The 12,534-nt window shown below is 39.7% G+C and overlaps 1 protein-coding gene and 1 long non-coding RNA gene across 4 annotated transcripts; both read right to left on the reverse strand.

The window, feature by feature from the left end:
• Positions 1-1,172: 1,172 nt before the first annotated feature.
• Positions 1,173-5,463, reverse strand: LOC148154501 (uncharacterized). The gene is made up of 2 exons (XR_015765877.1): positions 2,105-5,463; positions 1,173-1,465 (listed from the first exon to the last, which is right to left on the reverse strand). It is a non-coding gene; the product is annotated as an uncharacterized LOC148154501 (long non-coding RNA).
• Positions 5,464-7,798: 2,335 nt separating this feature from the next.
• Positions 7,799-12,534, reverse strand: LOC148154502 (uncharacterized). Of its 3 annotated transcripts, XM_088014903.1 has the most exons (4): positions 12,467-12,534; positions 12,068-12,143; positions 10,000-11,492; positions 7,799-9,936 (listed from the first exon to the last, which is right to left on the reverse strand). In XM_088014903.1, the coding sequence occupies exons 3-4, from the start codon at positions 11,456-11,458 to the stop codon at positions 9,503-9,505; spliced, it is 1,893 nt and encodes a 630-aa protein (XP_087871029.1). In that variant the 5' UTR covers positions 11,459-11,492; positions 12,068-12,143; positions 12,467-12,534; the 3' UTR covers positions 7,799-9,502. The 3 variants fall into 3 exon arrangements, with proteins under 3 accessions (XP_087871029.1, XP_087871028.1, XP_087871030.1); XM_088014902.1 differs by having other exon boundaries at positions 7,799-11,492; XM_088014904.1 differs by lacking the exons at positions 12,068-12,143; positions 12,467-12,534 and having other exon boundaries at positions 7,799-11,048.

The following is a 12,534-nucleotide window of genomic DNA, read 5'->3' on the forward strand; positions in this document are numbered from 1 at the left end:
ATACGCTGTCATTACCATATGATTTTATTTAATCAGCAACATAGAATCATGACGTAGATCATCATACACTTGGTTATTAACAGTTGTATGGCATCCAGCTGCAGCCAGACCTACTTTAAATACACTTTGAAACCACGACAACGCATGTATATCTATCTAGTTATCATATTATGTCATATTATAAACAATTTAATGACTTATTTTCGTCATAACTTGTTGCATATGCTGAACTGACAACTCCACTGACGGTCGGACTTCTTAAGGCGCATGCGCTGGCATGGTACTCACTGCATGTATGCTAGGAACATAGAATCATGACGTAGATCTGTTATTAACAGTTGTATGGCATCCTGACTTAGCGGTTAAGTGAGTTTTACACGGGCGTGTGTTATAGCTGACTCCAGCTGCAGCCAGACCTGCTTTAAATACACTTTGCAACCATGACAACACATGTATATCTATATAGTTATCATTGAAAACAATTTAATGACTTCCCAGATAGCACAGAATGATTGAAACAACATTGAATCAATGTCAGCCAGAAACATTGAATCAACGTTGAACGCTGACATTGAAACAACATTGAAAGTGGTCGGTGACTTGTATGTTGAATCAACGTTAGGGTTTCAACCATAACTGACATTATATCAATGTTGATTCAACCATCATCTGTATGTCAACTTGTATGCATATTTGTGTTGATAGTACATTGAATCAGTTATGAATCAATGTTGATTCTACATTATATCAATGTTGAGTCAACCATCATCTGAACGTGGATCTGCATCCGGATTTCGGTTGATTCTACATTGAATCAATGTTGATTCAACACTCATTTGACTGTGGATCTGCATGCATATTTGTGTTGATTCTACATTGAATCAGTTAGGAATCAATGTTCATTCAACCATCAGCTGAACGTGGATCTGCATGCAGATTTGTGTTAATTCTACATTGAATCAATGTTGATTCAACACTCATTTGACTGTGGATGTACATGCAGATTTGGGTTGTTTTTATATTGAATGAAAGCTAAGGATTTATGTACATTTTACATCTGATAGGTCTACATCATAACATGCCACTAAAAGTTTCTTCACTGGTGTTAAACACTGTATTATTGGCAGATGATGGGTAAACTGTGTACAAAAGTTTAAAAATGACAATATGGGTTTGATTTAACATTTTATTTAAGAAAAGAGGGACAGATCTTTAAACATATTTGATTCCTTTTTGACTGTCAAAACAACAGTCTGTTGTCCACAGAAGAACAGAGTCCATGAAGTTAAGCTTTGTACTGTATGAAGTAGGGAAACAGTACAAGTTGTGGTAACCCCAGTTTGACTCTGGTTGGCGTCACTTTGATTCCTTGTGATGTCTTCCTCTCATTCTGGCGCATAATGAAGCCACTTCTTGACAGTTTAGCTGCAGTCAGTCAGCTTTCGGTCAAACTGCAGAGCAACAGCTGAAAAAAATAAAAGTGAGGAAGGTGCCGGTTAGAAAGATGATAAACATTTGAAAAGTTCTGAAACACAATGAAAGATTAAACAGTGTACTGGTTACAGGTCTGAGAACAAATACAAACCATATAGTTCCCCATGTGCACTCACTGTTAAATTAATATCTTAATCGCTCATTAATATTTATCTTAATGTTTACATATACAACTGCATTTACCCATCAAGCTGCAGTATAGTGTAGGATTTATGATATTGATATTAAATCAATATTTAAAATAAAGGGCTGTTTATCAGAAAACCTAACAATAAAACTCAGGGAGGATCAGGTTTATTTAACACACCAGAGACAAATAAATCGAACAAAAGGTGATTTATAGTGTAGTTGGAAAAATTATAATTTATACAGAATAAACTTCCATCAAATAGCTGGTTCAATCTTCCATCAACTACAAATATTTCCAAATAAGTTGATTAAATTCCTTAAAAAGTGTCTATATGCTATTAAAGATCCCACACAAGTAACAATAGTCCAGTTCAATTTAACCAGTTACCAATCCAAGGATCAACAGACTGAATCAGTCATTAGCAGGTTTAGTTCAGTGTTTCACCTGCCTTACATGTTAAGTGTTTCCCTTCTGCCTCACCTGGATTGAATCTGTGGATGATTAACAACCTTCTGCACTTCTTGATGGCTGCAGACGGTCATGTAATCATACAACTCAGCTGTTCTGGTACAGAGGCTCATTTAAGCACGTCCCTAAGCACATCATAATAAAAAGTTAAAAACAAGTGATTACTATCACAACAATTTAAAGCCCACCTGGACCAGCCAGCCTTACACTTCCTTGTCCACCACATGTTCTCCCAGACCAAACAATAGGCCCCGCCCTATTTTAAAAACTCAAATCTCACAAAATCTCGCAGGATTTCATACTTAGGCCTGGAGTGGTGGGTAGGATGAAAATAATACAAAAGGAGACATGACCTCAATTATTAAAAATATCCGTTTTGCCCCAAAATAACCAGGATTACTATGGGCACAAAACAATGCCCTTATTTTTCAATAAACACATTTAAGATCAAAGTAATATTGAAAAACTTACCATAAAAGTGCTCAGCGGAGAATTCAATTCAGAAGCCGGTAGCAAACAAGCCAGCAGCAAAGTGGCTTTTTGGTTGGGACAAACCACAAGTGTAAAAACGGGGAGGTGGACTGTACAACTCCTAGTACAGACTTGTAGATGTTTTTGTGTCAACACATTATGCACAGTCAGTAATGCTATTTACAGACAAGTAAGAAAATGTACAGAAAGGAATCACAACCCACTGTTCTCAACATGTAGTGCTTAATTTGAAACATGATTAACCCCCACCTAGTAATAAAATGTTCTGACCCAGAGCTCAAGGAGGGGGAGGGAAGAAGGGATGAGAGGGGGTAAAGAGGAGAAGGTTGGGAGGAGCGGCTGGGTGGGGGAGGTTTGGGAGGGAGTAGGGGGAGATGAGGAGGTGATGAGGGCTGCAACAAACTGCCCAGATTGCACACAACGGTAAATAAACGTTGAATTATAGTCAGAATGGTTGATTTTTGGTTGAGGTCAACAACTGACGGTTGATCAACCATCAAACAACCATCCACCTCCAGCCAAGTAACCAATGTTGAAACTGTCATTGAGTCAATGTTGTTTTGTGGTTGAAATCTAATGAATGAAATGCTAATGTCTGATCAACGACTGATCAATGTTGAATCAATGTTGAATCAATGTCAGCTCTTTTGCCACACCCCTTCCCCTCCTCTCCTCCTCATCAGAGCTCTGGGTCAGAGCATTTTATTAGTGAGTGGGGGGTATTACATTCTAAATTAACCTCTGTAAAGGATAGTGGGTGAAGATTCATTTCTGTACATTTTCTTTCTTTTTCATAAAAAAGTCCTACTGACCATTTGTGTGTGATATATTGACACAAAAACATCTACAACTTACTACAAGGAGTAAGGAGTGGAGCAGTCCACCCCCACCATTTACATGAGTGGGGGTGGCGGGTGGAGGGAAGGGGGTTGGGCGTTTGAATGGCAGGCGGTGGTGAGGGGTGCAAAAAACACCTTACATTGATTGAACACTTTGATTACTAGTTTTTCCCCAAACCTTATCCTCAAGGCAAACTGACCTGCATGCTTTCAGTTCAGCAAAACCTTGTTAATCAAATGTTAATTAAAATCATGTGTGCTGAATTAGGGAAATGCCTAAAACTTGTAGGGCAGTGTGCCTGGTGCCAGTGCTGAAAAACACTGGATTCGATGTGGCATTTCAATCAATGAATGTTAATTGGCTAGAATTGAATGGTTGTTTGATGGTTGATCCAGCTTCTGTCGTTGACCTGAACCATACATGCAGCCTTTGTGATCATAATTCAACATTAAATTAACATCGTGTGCTATCTGGGTAGTTCTTCCCCAAACCTTGACGTCAATCAAACTGACCTGCGTTTTTTCAGTTCAGCAAAACCCCGTTAATCAGACGTCAATTAATATCATGTGTGTTGAATTAGGGAAATGCCTAAAACTTGTAGGGCCTGGAGGACCAGTGCTGAAACACACTGGATTCGACGTTGGCATTTCATTTATTTGATGTCAACCACAAAACAACATTGATTCAATGACACAGTTTCAACATTAGTTAATTGGCTAGAATTGAATGGTTGTTTTATAGTTGATCCACCATCAGTTGTCGACCTCAACCAAACATGCAACCTTTGTGATGATAATTCAACATTGAATTAACATATTTTCCAACAAGCCAACAGCGAAGCAGCTGTGTGGTTGGGACATCCCACTCATGTAAACGGTGGGGGTGGACCCCCCCACTCCTTGTAGTAAGTTGTAGATGTTTTTGTGTCAATATATCACACACACACAGTCAGTGAGAATTGTTATGAACAAGTAAGAAAATGTACAGAAAGGAATCACCACCGACTATCCTCTGCAGTGCTTAATTTAAATGTGATAACCCCCGCTCAGTAATAAAATACTCTGACCCAGAGCGCTGATGAGGAGGAGAGGAGGGGAAGGGGTGCGGCAATACATCTGACATTGATTCAATATTGATCAGATGTTGATCCGACATCAGCATTTCAGTCATTAGATTTCAACCACAAAACAACATTGATTCAATGACACAGTTTCAACATCGGTTACTTGGCTAGAGGTGGATGGTTGTTTGATGGTTGATCCACCGTCATTTGTCGTCTTCAACCAAAAATCAACCATTAATCAGATTTCGGCATTTCAGTGATCAGATTTCAACCACAAAACAACGTTGATTCAATGTCACAGTTTCAACGGTTTGATTGGATGGTTGTTTGATGGTTGATCCACCGTCATTTGTTGACTTCAACCAAAAATCAACGATTCTAACTATTTTTCAACGTTCATTTAACATCATGTGCTATCTGGGTTATTTTCGTCATAACTTGCTGCATATGGTGAACTGACAACTCCTCTGACGGTCGGACTTCTTAATGCGCATGCGCAGGCAAGGTACTCACTGCACATATGCTATTCTGACAGTGTATGGTAATCTGATAGAACAACGGCTCTCAGTGACACTCCAGTCCTATCTAATAAATAAAGAGCCGTGGAGAAGAATCGACTGTTTCTGAATGTCACATCACTATATTGCAGACTTTTGGACATAGCTGTCCTATATATGCGACAGGTCAGTCAACATCTCCGCACAATAATTCAGGCAGTGAGTGACTTTTTTTCATCACAAATTCTTATGTGTCTCTGTACAGCTAGCTTTGCTAACATCGCGTTAACGGAGCTTACCTTCTTTGAGCTACTTTTCTAAGTGACGAAAATAGTTAGACGTTGTCCCCATCGTCTCTGAAAGCGAAGCGCTGCTGAGTTAGCTCTGGCCATCGGCTTTCTTACTATTTATGCAGAGCTATTATATTACTGACGATTAGACAAACATTTTCTGCCGCTGAGAGAAAACCACTGCGCATGTCCTGGAGCGCCGCGTGCGAGTGAAAGGTGGGGAGGGGGAGGGGGAGGAGGGAGTAGCGCCGCGCGCGAGTGAAAGGTGGGGAGGGGAGAGGGAGGGGGAGAAACACGTAGTTGCTTGGATTTTAATCGGTGAGTTTTGCATCCACTGAAAACAAAGATGTTAACAAATAAACTGGACAGTATGCTGTACGTTTAGTGATATTTTCACAGTTGCGGTCTCGACTGGTCTTGAAATAAAATGCCGAGTCCTCAGAGCCCGAGACCGAGACAAGACCGAGACCAAATACGGTCGAGTCCGAGACGAGACCGAGACCATCAGAAAACGGTCTTAAGACCGGACTCGAGACCAAGACCGATCTCGAGTACCACAACACTGGATGGAGTATTGATTATTGAACTCTTTTTTTGTGCGTTTCATTTTCCCTTTTGCACATTTTACTTGAATGGCCTTTCAGATATTTTCACTGATTATTGTAAATATGTAGATAATTTCACACTATGCATACTAGCAGGTCCAAACTTCCCATATGCATCTGCTCCTGCATGAGTCATAATCTAATCTTCTGAGAAACTAATCCATTGACATTCCTGTTGGTCTTAACCCTTTACATTGATCGATACATTGCAGAATACTTTTAACCATACAGATATGCTCCATAAGAATTAGGTGATTCACAAAGAAGATACAAATTTCCCCAATAATTACAAAGTCTAAATTGGCACCAAAAAGACGCAAAAAAATTAATTAAATCAAGAACATGAAGGTTCGATAGATTTTTCTGTTAAAATAGGATTTACAGTCCAACCAAAATGAAATAAATCCTCCAGATCAACAGAATGTTTTAGCTGGCTAACGCATGTAGCTGCTACAGTTTGGCTGACTGAAAAAATTTCCTTTTAAAACTAATATTGGATCAACTGGATTCAATATTACATAGAGAAAATTCCAGCTGGTACTTTACATTTTTATTCATGATCTAATGAGCATCATTAGGCTAAAATAGCAGAATTTTGAAAACCACTAAGAAGAAAGTTGGTGAGTGATGGGTCAGTCAACCAAACTGTGACTTACAGGTTTTAGTAAAGTTGTAAATTTTCTTAATCATTGCTGATTAAAACAATCGTGTCCTCTAATGCTACCTGCTTCTTTCCCTTTAATTTTTACCTCGTCTCTCTTTAAGCTCCCCGCTCCAATTTTCTCTCTGCTCCCATGTCCGTTTCATTTGAAGTAAACCAGGGGTCCCCAAACTACGGCCTGCGGGCCGGATGCGGCCCGCCTCCACATTTGGTCCGGCCCCCTGAACAATACCAGAGAGCATTCAGATTTTGCTTTCATATATTGTATTTTCCGGCTTATATGTGGATTTTTCTTCAACCACCAGGGGGCTCTTTAGCAGGAAGCGTGTCCTGTAGAACAGTGTTCAGTGTTTTTCAACCTTTTTTGAGCCAAGGTTCACTGTTGTACTTGAAAAAATCTCGAGGCACACCACCAACCAAAACTGTAAACAAAGATACTCTGTAGTCGGCTATATTACATATATAGTCATTCTTATCACAGTGTCTTGAATGGGAATCAAATAAACACAAAAATTTATTTTTATCACATTTTACATTTATTTCAAATTGCACTTAAAATGTCCACTTCAAAAATACACCTGAACACCTGAACAGCCCAACACTGTGGTGTTAAATTTAAAGAAGTTGTAGAAAACTTCAAAGTGTTTTACAAACTAATCCACAAGCATTGTTATAGCCAGAATACAGAAAACAGTTCTTATTCTGAAAGAAGCAATAATATTTGGGAAAGATTTTACTGTTACAATATGAAGAGTTGCATGTACAAAATGATGTTAATATCTGTTTAATTTACCCATCTAATGTGAAACCTGTGCATGTTTGGATGAAAACAGCTGATTTCCTGGCAGAAATTGAAGAAAGACAAAGCTCTTCCTCAACAGCTCTCAGTCTCTCTCTGGTTTCAGTTTTTATAGTATCCAGGCTTGAGAAGCTCACTTCACACAGACATGTTGTGGGAAATGGACCCAAGTTCTTTCCAACTACTGCTGAGCTTCACTGTCTTTTCCATCACTGTCGTCAGTCTTACTAGATACGATGCTCTCACCGCTACCTGTAACATTCATGCATCACTAATTCTCTTGTTTTAATGTAAAATGCTCTGTACCTACTGCCATCTAGTGGTAAGAAAATTACATGATTACGCCGCTAGCCACTACTAACCATGGTTTCGTTCACACCGAGCTGAAGTGCAGCGGCTTTATTTCCCTCCTGTAGCGCCAGATCGACAGCCCTCAACTTAAAAGCTGCATCATATGAGTTTGAAAACATTTCTCCGTCGTGCCTGCTGCTAGCATGTGCTTGTTCTAAATGAAAATTAACGCGTTCTTCTTTGATTTACAATTTTGACTTCTAATGATTCACTTCCTGCTCGAGAGCCCCCTGGTGGTTGAAGAAAAATGCAAAGAAAATCCGCATGGTTCAAAGTTTAGGAAAAAAGTAGCAGCTTACAGTCCGGAAAATACGGTACCATAGGTGAAATTGAATCATTTCCACGGCACACCTGACGATCACTCAGTGGTTGAAAAACACTGCTGTAGACTGTGGGTGTTTTGCTTTGCATGGCGCATTGCTGCCATCTGTTGGACTTTTAGGGAACTGCTTGACTTTTATGTTATTTAATCAGTACGGTTGTTAGCTAGCGGTAGAGCAGATGAACACGTGTCTGTTATGAACGCCGCATTCCAGGTCGAGTTCTTCGAAGCGATGCAGGAGCAAAGTAGCAGCTCATACTTCAAAACGAGTCTTTATGTTAACATATGATAAAATATGTTTATTGAATTAGTTTTGGAAATACCTGCGGGCGATTTGATTTTGTGCTACGTCATTGCTAACTAGCAGGCTGCTAAGATTTCTTAGGTCGTTATGTAGCATTGCAGCTCATAGCATTCTGAGGTAGCTGTTGTATCAGCTGTACTTCTAATGTATGTATCTGAATGTAAAACATGTTAGCTGCTCTGAGCTCATCCTGAGTTTGTGTTTGACAGTTTCACTCCATTCTACATGGAAATAAAGGAAGAACTAATTAATCCTGACTCGTGTGAAAGGAGTTTGGCTGATGGTTAGTTTTGGTACCAGACACCATAGCGAGACCATTACAAAGTGAATCATTGGAAGTCAAAACTGGAAATAAAAGAAGAAAGCGCCCATTAAAACAGAATTAGGTTTTAATAGGGAAGTGAAATTTGAGAATGTTGTTGATGAGTTAAATAGCATTGAGGGGAAATTTTTAATACTGAGATCATTATGAGAATTTGAGGCGTAGATATTAGGATCCAGTAGATGGCAGTATTGCAATAATGGATGCAAGCTGCTGTTGAAATCTGAAGAAGAAGAAGAAAGCGCCCACTTTCATTTAGCACATGCTAGTAGCAACACGAAGGATCAGCACTTTTACTGTCATAGTTACTGTTTGGAAACTACCGTAATCAGTTCAGTTAAATCTAAACTTGGCAACTTTTTCTTTTTCAACGTAATAAATGTGATATTAAATTATGTTGGCTGTCCGCCCCCCTCTGCTGCTGCTGCATCGCTGTGGCTTATATGTGAATGTTAACTGGTTTAAAAAAAAACAAAAAAAAACTTTGGGGTTGTGGTTTATAGTCCGGTGCAGCTCATAGTTAGGAAAATACGGACTATAATCCTTCCTGGATTTATTCCGTGAAGAACCCAGAGAGGGTTATTTGATTGTGCTTTCTGGAAAACTTATTTTTACATTTAGGCTCCTGCAATCGTCACACTTTTTCTGTTACAAACCGACTCCGGCCCCCACCAGAGAAGGGAAAAGTTATGTGGCCCTCACAGGAAAAAGTTTGGGGAGCCCTGAAATAAACCCAAAGTAATGTCTGATAAAGTTTTTTTATATATATAAATATATATCATAATTCCACTTGTGTGGTAAATCTATTTTAGCTTCACATTGGCACAATTCTGAGTTTAGATTTGTGGTGAAGGCATCAGTAGATTACTGATTAGCCAGGATTTCCTCTCCCTTCTCTACTTTAGCTATGATCTCTGCCTTTTCCTTCATTTTCATCAGAGACTGAACTCTCTCCTTCCAGCCTGGCTTGGCCTCCTGTTCCTCTCCTTTAATGAGCAAGTCGATGTATTCTGGAGTGGTGAGAGGATTTGGGTTCAGGACTATCTCCTTCAGTCTCTTCAGACATTTTGCAGCCTCTGCAATCAGTTTCACCACATCATCCTGCATAGATCGATACTCAGACATCAGAGTTTTCATCAGCTGCTCTAAGGTTAGCTTCTGTCCACAGGCCTTCTCATATTTCTCTTTCAGCTCTTTCACTGTTCTCGTCTCATGAATTTCCTGATATTCCCATCTGAAGCTCTGACAAGAATGCACATTCCAGAAACATTTCCCTGGACACCTTCTACAGTATCCATCTTTGTCCATCACTTCACATCCTTTTTTATCCTCATCTTTTGGTATGTTACAAGGGAAGTGACAGGTAACATGACACTGCATGCAGTTGAAGATAAATGCCCCAGTGTGAGAAATATCGACTTGCTCATTCTTTCTCACAGTGACGTGAAACTCAAAGTCCTCATTCTTCCTGATCTCTGCTTCCTGCTCTTTGAGTTTGTCGTTCGTCTCCCTGATATCCTCTAGCTTGGCTAAGCCAAGTTTAACCTGCTTCTGCAGCTCCTCCACTGTACTCTCCAGATGCTTTCTCTGTTTCAGGACCTCAATGGTCATTGTCAATTTTACGCTTTTGATGTTAGCTAGACTAGCAAAGAAACCGGCCATGTTGTTTGTCCCCATGTTCCAATACTCAAAGGTTTTCTCTTCATTGGACCAAATCTTTGCCACTAAGGATTTGTTGTTAGCAAACAGCACTGAGTTATTGAATTTGAAGTGAACTGGCAGCCCGTCTGCACCTTTAGGACATGGGACACCGGACACTTTGATGGCCTCTACAACTGGTTGCTGCTGCTCGTCTGCAAACGTCACCAGGATCCTGATGTTTTCTGCCACATCTTTGCCAAAGATTGAGAGAGCTGAATCAAACGCATACCTTTGTGTTGATGTCAGTTCAGTTAGACCTGCCTGAACCACGAAACACACAGCATCAATGTCACCAACGCCTTCCTGGTTAGCAAAGAGGTTACGCAGCTGCTCTGTGATCTCCTTGTCTCTGTCTACGCCGCCGGTTCCCCCAAAGCCTGGAGTGTCTATGATGGTGAGGGAGTAGTTCACCCTGAATCCCTCCTGGTGGTAGAGTTTGTACACTGTGATTTCTGATGTCTGACTGTGAACCTGTGAGTCTGACTGACCTTCGTCCACTAACTTAAACCGAAACGAGTCTTCCCATCTAACGCCCAGAACGTAGTTCATCATCGCATTGATGACAGTGGACTTCCCAGCACCTGCAGCTCCAAGAACCATGATGTTTCTGTTACAATTCATGGATTTCTCTCCAAAAGTGAAACTCTTGCAGCCATTAATGTTGGTCTGTTTCTCTTCTAGAGGAAGTCTGTAAATCGGGGCATGGCCGGTTTGTGAAGTCAGCAAAGTGCTTTTTTCTTTAACAACATCAGCCAATCGTTTAGCTTCAGGCTTTGAATCAGTGCAGGTCTGATTTGTTCTCGGTACGACTGACTGATAAAACTCTGTAGCTAACCTAATTAACTCTCTCAGCGGGAGGATGTTGAGCCAATGCAGCCACAGTGCGATATCAACCATAGCCAACAGAGTCGTTTCCAGTGAGTTTGTCAAAATGAACACCGCAGTGACGGTTAGCGTTAGCGCTCCTGATATCTTTGGATCGTCCAAAGCTGGGATTACTACATCTGAAACTTGCTTTGCTCCTTTGAGTAAGTCTGCCACAGTGATGATGTTCTGCCAGAGTAACAGAAATATTACAACCACAGCAATGAAGAGCGGCGTGGTCAATAACAGGCACATCCTGACTGTTGGTTCTTCTTTGGTGTCAATCTGCCTGTAGTCACAAGAAAATGGAAACAAAAGTGATGAAACCGTAAAACTTGTTACTTTTATATCTAATCAAGTTTATAAAATCCACCTCTGCTGCCAATGAATTCACATCAATCCTGTATGTTTAAGAAACGCGTTAAAGTTTTCAAACTACGTAAAAACTTTTAGCAAAATGTTAATGTTTCCTAATGTCTGATTGTGTTGCACATAAATGTGTTCAGATTAAATCTCTCATTTGTTTTAATGGTTCAATGTTAAATCATGCTATTTAAATACAACATAACATTTACTGTGACATTCAATCAGTTACAATATGTGTTCTGATGAAGCTCATATGTTAGATTAAAATTTGAAAAAGGTGCCACACAATCAGTAATTTTAGGCTGGAACAATAAACATCCTGGAATGATTGAAAATCACTATAAAATCAAAGTCCTCTATATCTTTGGTTTTTAGCTTAAAGCCAGTATTGTAGATATTTGGTTTCGTCTGCAGCAAGTAACTAAAATGCAAAGTAACCAAGACTAATACTGATATTTTTAAACAAGTCTGTTGAACTCGTGGTGATTCATAACAAACCTTGGCCGGGTGTTGGCAACAACCTGCAGATCCAGATGATCTCAAAATGTTTGATTTCCAATAGTGTGACAGATTCCTGAAATAACACAGAACCTATTTGCATATTCCTGTTCTGCTGAAGGGAAAACATCAGGTATTTCTAAACTAAATCAGGAAAACATGACTGATAAATGGACCATTAGATGCACCATGAAATGAGCAATGTCTACAACAGAAGCTAGAAGTCTGAACACCAAAACAAAGTTTAGATCAGAAGGAAGAGAAAAATAATTCAGATAAAAATACAGAAAGTAGATTTAGACTGGGATGTGAAGCATCGCACTAAGTCATCACTGCTAAAAACTCACTAATGTATTTTAAAACTATATGTTGCAGAGATTAAAATAAAACGATACAAACCTTTTTAGAAAGTCCTCTGCCGTCTGTAGATCAGGTTCTGCAGGGTGTTGAGTTTTGCTGAACTGGAT

Source organism: Poecilia mexicana, unplaced genomic scaffold (genome assembly GCF_051168715.1).
Source record: "Poecilia mexicana isolate PSO_F unplaced genomic scaffold, ASM5116871v1 scaffold_17, whole genome shotgun sequence".
Lineage (NCBI taxonomy): Eukaryota > Metazoa > Chordata > Actinopteri > Cyprinodontiformes > Poeciliidae > Poecilia > Poecilia mexicana.

What these genes read in the sequence shown, in the direction of transcription:
- LOC148154502 (XM_088014902.1), bottom strand. Translation starts at nt 11,458, where the DNA reads ATGTGCCTGTTATTGACCACGCCGCTCTTCATTGCTGTGGTTGTAATA.